The sequence below is a fragment of the Pan troglodytes genome, chromosome 18 (genome assembly GCF_028858775.2).
Source record: "Pan troglodytes isolate AG18354 chromosome 18, NHGRI_mPanTro3-v2.0_pri, whole genome shotgun sequence".
NCBI classification, from domain to species: domain Eukaryota; kingdom Metazoa; phylum Chordata; class Mammalia; order Primates; family Hominidae; genus Pan; species Pan troglodytes.
In genome coordinates, this window is record NC_072416.2 from 24863792 (window position 1) to 24872500 (window position 8709).

The 8709-nt window shown below is 43.9% G+C and overlaps 1 protein-coding gene across 2 annotated transcripts in view; it reads right to left on the bottom strand.

The window, feature by feature from the left end:
• Positions 1–8709, bottom strand: part of OTOA (otoancorin) — a 96965-nt gene that overhangs the window by 33944 nt on the left and 54312 nt on the right. For both annotated transcript variants that reach the window (XM_054669010.2, XM_054669011.2), the window contains 4 exons: positions 7554–7612; positions 7241–7358; positions 3735–3808; positions 49–184 (listed from right to left, as the gene is read on the bottom strand). In XM_054669010.2, the coding sequence (XP_054524985.1) occupies positions 49–184; positions 3735–3808; positions 7241–7358; positions 7554–7612 (387 nt within the window). The remainder of the gene's footprint in view (positions 1–48; positions 185–3734; positions 3809–7240; positions 7359–7553; positions 7613–8709) is intronic.

An 8709-nucleotide genomic window follows, 5' to 3' on the forward strand; every position in this document is an offset into this window, starting at 1 on the left:
GGCCACAGATACCCAGAGGGAGGGGACACCCAGGAAGAGTTTTCTTACCAGGCACTGCTGCACTTTCCTGAGGACTGAAGTCTTTTTGTGGGAATCTAAAACCAAGGAGTCCAACCAGCTCTTCCCCAGGCTGATCAGAAAGGGCACACACTGGGAGGCTGGGACAGAAGCCAGGTAGCGGGCCCTGGAGAGAGATGGGGAGAACAAGAGGAGGAACACATGGCTGCTCCTGTTGGCCCCTAAAATCAGGGTCCGCATGCCCAAGAGCTCATCCCAAAGACATTCTTTAAATGTTTGTTCTTCCCAGTGATGCTTTGGCTCCCTGCAGCAGGTAGCAAGCTTCCCACCCATCATGCTCCTCTTCTATGGGTGGGAACAAACTTCCCATCATGCTCCTCTTCTATGAATGGGCAACAAACTTCCCATCATGCTCTCTTCTATGGGTGGGAACCAACTTCCCATCATGACCCTCTTCTGTGGGTGGGAACAAACTTCCCATCATGCTCCTCTTCTATGCCGCAGAGCATTGATCAGAGAATGGGTTCTCCGTAAATAGACATGTTGATTGATGGACTGGTTGAGGGGAGATGAAAAAGAAAGGAAAAAGTAGATGAAAAAAGAGACAAAGAGGAGAGAGAATAACTAGAAAGTGAGAAAGAAAGATAAGAAAAAGAGTGGAAAGAGAAATTCTGTCATCTCCAGTCCAGAACTCTGCCTTCAGCTCTTGATCCTTCAGCTCTTGACAATGTATTCTTAACAGGGTCAAAGTCACCCTCAAGAAGGAGAAACTGGTTTGGATGGGAGATAAAAAAGACTGTTATGACAATGATCTGTAACCCACTGAAGCTCATTCCTACTCAAAATATTTTTCCTCAGTGTATAATTTCTTTCATTCAGGAGAAATTAAAATTTTCTCCTTTGGAAGGCATTAACAAAAGTTGAGAAAGTCTGCATGAAACCCATCCGGCCTACTCAACCCCACCACTTCACTGTTCCAAAACCAGATACAACGTCTTCCCCCAAACATGTTCTTCCGCCTCTATGCTATCCCACACTCCTTTTTTTCTGTATCCCAAGCCTGTCATTGCTATCTCCTTAGCATTATCCCAATCTGTTCTTACTTCTGGCCAGGTGTGGTGGCTCACAGCTATAATCCCAGCACTTTGGGAGGCCAAGGTGGGTCACCTGAGATCAGGAGTTTGAGACCAGCCTGAGCAACATGGTGAAATCCCATCTCTACCAAAAATACAAAAAATTAGCTGGGCATGGTGGCACGCACACCTGGGGTTTCAACTACTCTAGAGGCTGAAGTGGAAGAATCACTTGAACCTGGGAGACAGAGGTTGCAGTGAGCTGAGATCGCACCACTGCACTCCAACCTGGGTGACAGAATGGGACCCCGTCTCAAAACAACAACAACAAAAAAATCTATTCTAACTTCTCCATTCCCAGTACCACTGTCTTATTTATTTCTTCATTCATCCAGCAAATATCTACAGAGCATCTACAGTAAGCCAGGCACTGTTCTAGACACCAAATATAACAATGAACAAGACACAAGTGGTCCTTAATTCTAGCAGAGAGAAGAAACACAGAAACCAGTGAATAAAACAAGACATTTCAGCTATTAATAGCTGGCATGGTGGCTTACGCCTGTAATCCCAGCACTTTGGGAGGTCAAGGCAAGCAGATCATCTGAGGTCAGGAGTTTGAGACCAGCCTGGCCATCATGGTGAAACCCTGTCTCTACCAAAAAATACAAAAATTAGCCAGGCGTGGTGGCGCACACCTGTAATCCCAGCTACTGGGGAGGCTGAGGTAGGAGAATCTCTTGAACCCAGGTGGCGGAGGTTGCAATGAGCCAAGATTACACCACTGCACTCCAGCCTGGGTGACAGAGGGAGACTCTGTCTCAAAAATAAATAAATAAATAAATTAATTAATTAATGTAAGGAAGAAAATAAAATGGCTCTGTAAAAGAGAATGACAATGGGGATAATCAAACGAGCCCCTTCTAAGGCAGTTCCATTTGAGCTGAGACATGAATGAGTGGTAGAAGTGCCATGCCAAGATCTGGGTTACTGAAATAATCTTCAGCTGTCTCCCTTCTTTCCATTCAGCCTCCCTGCATTCTATCCTCTATGTGGGTAGTGGCTATGATCTTTCTGAAATATAAATCTGATGGCTGCACACAGAATATGTGTGAAACACCTCACTTTACAAAGCCCCCATGATCTGATGTCCCTTAACTCTCTGGCCTTCTCTCCCCTATCTACTCTGCAGATATACCCCCATGTGTTCCCAGAGTGATTTGCTTTTCTTACCCACCGCTGAACCGGACATCCCCATTCCACTGCCTGGAATGTCCATCTTAAACTCTCTATCCAGCATTAGTTCGGTCTCCCCTGTCTCTCCGGTCTATGGGTGATATTCCCTCCTCTATGTCCAGTGCTCATTATCCCTCCCCTTTGCCTCTCCTTTGGAAGGCAATAAAAAAGTTGAGAAAGGCTGCATGAAACCCATCTGGCCTAGTCAACCCCACCACTTGACTGTTCAAAAACCAGATTCAACATCTTCCCCCAAACATGTTCTTCCACCTCTGTCCTAACAGAGGTGTGTAACAGCACCTGGCTTTCTTGGAAAGCACCTAGTTTTTCTTGGAGAACCATCTCCCTCACTCTAAGTCCTTGTGGTTTCTCTCCAGCTCCAGGGGTGCAATACAGATTGAAGTCAGTCAAAGTTACCCATCCTCCCAACCTCACTGATTGGTTCAAGGAAAACAAATTCGCCCAATTAAGGTCAATGAGAGTCAAACCCAAGATGTGTATTGAGAATGATGGGAAGAGAACATTTTTCTCTTTTCCCTGAATATGAAACTGGGAAAATTTAACCTTAGATCTTCCAGGGTTCCCACAGAGGAATAACGTGCCTGATAGTGAAGCCAACAGAGAAAGGCTGGGACAAGAGACAAATGACATCATTTGCACCCCTAGATCGAGCCCTGCCTGAAGTCCCTCTCTGAACTTTCCAGTTACCTGAACGAAAAATTCCCTTTTATCGCATAAGCTAGTTTCAGTTTCAGTTCTGTTGCTTTCAACCAAATATCAACCTGATATTATAATTGGCTTCATGTTTGTCTATTCCCTCTCCCACCATGAGATTATAAGGTCTTATAAATTAATAGGAATTTCTAAATCTTCAGATAGAAAATTTAGCTATCTGAGAACTAGCACACAGCAAGTACTCAATGAACTTTTTTTTTTTTTTTGAATGAACGAAGACAATAAGAGCAAAAAAAGGTAGAGGGAAATAAAGAAGGAGAGAAGGAGAGAAATAATGTCCAGATCATGTTTGAAAAGCAGGGCCACCCTGCAGGCCTGAAAGCTCACACATGCCAGGAGAAACACTTACTGCTCCCCTCAGTTCTGATTCCCCTGGAGCCTGGCACAGCCGCAAAGCCAGGCCAGATGGGACCTGCCTCACTGACACTCATTCAGGCTTGGGTTGCTTTGGCTTGGTTTTTAGATAACAGGAAAAGCAAGAAGGTCTGTCTCAAATGTCTGTGTGATACTCAGAATTGAAATCCTGGATCTCAAGGGCTTAACTCTCTAAGGCACCCTCCACTCTGCCTCTGGTTCCTGAAGAAAACCCAGTGGGGAGAGAATCATTTTGACTTCAGTGATTCCCACCGATCTCACTGCTGAGCCAGAAGGTGGGGGCTGATGTTCACTTACGGGAGTGCAGCCAAGAGGAAAGGTGGCATAGACAATCTGGAAACTTCCCAGTATTTCCACGCCAAACAATTAACCTGAAAGATTAAGCAGTTCTGGGGATTTAATGCAGTAAGAAGAAGAACAAACACAGTGCTTTCCATGTGCCAGGTACTATCCTAAGTGCTTCATACGTGTTCATTTATGCAATAGAGCACCCTATGATGTAAGTACCACTACTGTGCCCAGTTTATGGATGAGAACGCTGAGGTAATAACAAACATGAACACGGACATTTAAGTGTGAGAATGCTCATCGCAATTTTGCTTATATCTGCAAGAAAGGGAGATATAATTTTAATGTTCCTCAGCAGGGGATTGGTTAAGTAAATTATGGTATATACATACAATGGAATAGTGCACCTACTTTGTTTTAATAAGGTAGATTTATATATATATTAACACTAAATGATGTCTGTGCTATTTTATGCATGTGCATATATATAGTTATATTATATATAATGTAAAAACCACAAATGGGCTCATATTGTACACACAATTCTGTTAAACTATATATATAGCTTAACTATACATATAGTTATACAGTTATATTTAACTATATATAGCTATATTTAATTATACATAGTTATATATAGCTTAACTATATATATAGTTTTATACATATATATATCTTAGCTATATATATAAACAGAACAGCATGTATAGTATGAGCTCACTTGTGGTTTTTTTGTTTTTTGTTTTTTGTTTTTTTTTTGAGACAGTCTCACTCTGTCACCTAGGCTGTAGTACAGTGGTGTAATCTCAGCTCACTGCAACCTCCGCCTTCCGGGTTCAAGCAGTTCTCCTGCGTCAGCCTCCCGAGTTGCTAGGATTACAGGCACCCCCCACCATGCACGGCTAATTTTTTTTTTTTTTTTTTTTGTATTTTTAGTGGGTTTTTTTGGGGTTTTTTTTTTTTGTATTTTTTAAAAAATTTTTTAGGTTGGCCAGGCTGGTTTCGAACTCCTAACCTCAAGTGATCCACCCATCTCGGCCTCCTAAAGTGCTAAGATTACTGGCGTGAGCCACTGTGCCCGGCCCACTTGTGGTTTTTATATTACATATAGATACTTTTTTAAAATTTGGTTTAGAGATAGAGTCTCACTCTGTCACCCAGGCTGAAATGCAGTGACTCCATCATAACTCACTGCCGCCTTGAACTCCTGGGTTCAAGTGATCCTCCTGCCTCAGTTTCCCAAGTAGCTAGGACTACAGGCATGTGCCACCATATTTGGCTAATTTTTCTATTTTTTTGTAGAGTTAGAGTCTTGCTGTATGTTTCCCAGGTTGGTTTCAAAGTCCTATCCTCAAATGAACCTCCCACCTCAGCCTCCCAAAGTGCTAGAATTACAGGCATGAGTCATTGTGCCCGGCCTATATTTTATATATAAAAGAAAACTCTCAAAAGTAATAGCAAACTGTTCTTTATAGTTACCTCTGAAACACAGTTGCTCACCTCAGTATTATTGACATTTTCGACCAGGTACCTCTGTGTAGTGGTGCTGTCCTACGCATTGTAGGATGTTGAGCTCCACCCCTGGCCTCTACCCACCAGATGCCAGTAGCTCTGCTCCGGTTGTGACAACCAAAAATGTTTGCAGACATGGCCAAAAGTCCCCTAAGAGGGCAAAACAGTACTCTGTTGAGAACAACTGCTCTGGGGAAAATTTGGGGAAATTTTACTTTCTCTGTATTGGTTGTTTGTTTGTGTGTGTGTGTGTGTGTGTGTGTGTGTGTGTAATAATTATGTGTTTTCAGAATGTGCGTGGTGGCTCATGCCTGTAATCCCAGCACTTTAGGAGGCTGAGGCTGGTGGATCACTGGAGGTCAGGAGTTCAAGACCAGTCTGGCCAACGTGATGAAACCCCGTCCCTACTAAAAATACAAAAATTAGCCAGGTGTGGTGGTGCGCACCTAGAATCCCAGTTAGACAGGAGACTGAGGCAGGAGAATCACTTGAACCCAGGGGCGGAGGTTGCAGTGAGATTGAACCACTGTATTCCAGCCTGGGCAACAGAGCAAGGTCCTGTCTCGATAATAATAATAATAATAATAATAATAATAATAATAATAATAATGTGTTTTAGTAAAAATATAAACGAGAAAGGCAAATTTTCTAATTAACTGGTATTTGAAGGCTCTGAGAGCTGGAAGCCTAGAAAAGCACCTTCACTGGGGCAACTCTTCCCGCTCGAACATGTAGGTCTTCCTCAAAGCAGGTCTAGCTTCCATCCATTTGCTCAGTTATTGGCTTGCCCACCTGGGCAGGTCTTTTAATATAGTTCAGTGGTTTGTACCAGCAAACTGATTAGAAATGCAAAGCCTCAGGCCTCACCCCTTACCTACTATATGTAAAACTCTGGGAGTGGGGCCCCCAATTTGTGTTTTTACAGCCTTCCACACAATGCTGATGCAAGCTCAACTTTGAGAATCACTAACAGAATTAACAGTCCAAGGGAATGAGAGAGCTTCATTAAAACTTTGCATATTCCTGTAATGATCTTGAAGGATTATACACCAAGCACTCTATGCTTCCTGGTTTCCTGGGAAATAATTTACTCTTTGGAAATTCTTCATTCTGGTCTGAAACACAAGGCCAGAGTTGAGAAGGTGCTTTTTAATATCCATTACAGGAGTCTGTAAGCCAGCGGTTCACACCAAAAGTTCAAATGTTGTAAGGCCTGTGTTTACTAGCTTAGACACTGTGAAAAATCAGTCACTGGCTGGGTGAAGTGGCTCATGCCTGTCATCCCAGCACTTTGAGAGGCTGAGGCAGGAGGATCACTTGAGCCCAGGAATTTAAGACCAGCCTGGGCAACATATCAAGCCCTATCTCTGCAAAAAATAAATAAATTAGCCAGGCATGGTGGTGTGTGCCTTTAGTCCCAGCTACTCAAGAAGTTGAGACGGAAGGATCTCTTGAGCCCAGGAGGTTGAGGCTGCAATGAACCATGATTATGCCACTGTACTCCAGCCTGGGTGACAGGGCAAAACCGTGTCTCAAAAAAAAAAAAAAGAGAAATCAGTTACTGCTTCTAGTCTCCCCAAAGGTTAAATAGCCTCCATAACCTTTTAGAAAATGAAGTTTTAAGTGAGAAAGAAAATGTTCTCAGAGTACTGTTTGCATTCACAGCTACTCCTGGAAAGTGTTGGAATATTAGCTGAAGGAGTACCTTCCATCCCACGGGAACATAATTATGAACACACAAAATACTGTCCCTTATGAATATATTTTAAGGCTTAAATTTGAGTATGGAATAACCAATCTGTTGATTCTTTGGCTGTAGTGATGTGGGTATTTGGAGCTGTTTAAAAAGAAACTGGAAAAAACCTGGCTCAATCTTTGGCCCTAAGTCATCACTTGCATCTGAATGATTCTGGCATAAAGATCTTTAGATGCCACAGCCAATCCAGGCCCAGTGACTGGGGTAGGGAGAGAGAATTAGAAGCTGGAAAATGCTTTAACGGTACCTGATAGGGTGAAAGCAGGGCGAAGTTGTTCTGAAAATCCTGGAAATGGGCCAGAAAGAAGTCAGTGCTCATGGCATCAATGTGTGAGCAGGTCACGCCTTTGACCAGCTGCCCAGCACTAGAAAACAAAACAAGGCACTCGGGAGAGGAAGGAAGTGAGGAGGAGAGGAAAGAAAGAGCAAGAGAAGGCAGATATGATCAGATACAAGCTACAGACGTGACTGCCTAACTCTCCCACCTGGAAAAGTAGGCTGCTCTGGCAGAAGGCTCTGAAAAGCCTGTTCAGCACCCAGGCCGAGTTACATTTTCCTACCTCAAAAGCTCCTCAGGCCTTCTGGTGGTCTTTAACAGAAGCTCATACAGGAACAGAGCCTGCGAGAAGAGAATGATCGTTAGCACTGATGGCACACTCAGCGTGTGCCCAACACTGTGAGGCCCTATCAGGAAGGCATTCCACAATCCCATTTTACAGATGGGGAAATGGAGGCTTAACAGGCTATGTGAGTTACCTAGGACTAGACCATTGCTAAGTGGCAGTGCCTGGATTTGAACCAGTGTCAAGGTAATTCCAGAGCCCCACTCTCACACTCCAGGTGATTCTCTACACCCCATGAGGCAGATGAGAGGCAAAGACATTGGTGGCAGGGCTGGAGTTTTACTTCCTGTGCTTTAGGAAGCTGCTGACCAGTTGAGAACTCCCTGTGGCTCCTATTCACATGTGCACCTGCCAGGTCCTGAACACCAGGCATCCCAGAATAAACCAGGATGGGCTAGAAAGCACCAGCAATAAAGTACCTGCAGCTAGCAGCATGCACTGTCTTCAAACCACCCCCCAATGAGCACTCTAGAACAATGCCTAGTAGACAGGGGAGTCATTTGTTTTAAGGAACATAATTTTACAGAATCCCTAACTTGCAGACGCAATCAAGTACTACATTTGTCTATTTTATAGACTCTGAAACTTTGAGTATCATTCCCCAGACAGAATAAATTATGAGCTAGCGTTAGACATGGTAGCTGAGAGCCAGAAAGCAGCACAAAAGCCCAGGCAAAAGGAATGGACGATGGAGGAAAGTTCTGGACACTGTTTGTGGCCCCAGAGATTTTCCTGGGCTGAGGGTCAAATTCTGGGACCCTCCCACAGTCTTCCCCATCTCAGGAAACAGCAATCCCATCAGCTCAATGGCCGAGACAAAAGTATCTTGAAGTCTTCGGTGGCAGAATGTATTTTCCAAAATAAAACTATTGGCTGGGTGCCCTGGTTCACGCCTGTAATCCCAGGACTTTGGGAGGCCAAGGCGGGCAGATCACTTGAGGTCAAGAGTTCGACACCAGCCTGGCCAACATGGTGAAACCCTGTCTCTATAAAAAATACAAAAATTAGCCGGGCATGATGGTGTGTGCCTGTAATCCCAGCTACTTCAGGAGGTGGAGCCATGAGGATTGCTTGAACTCGGGAGGAGGAGGTT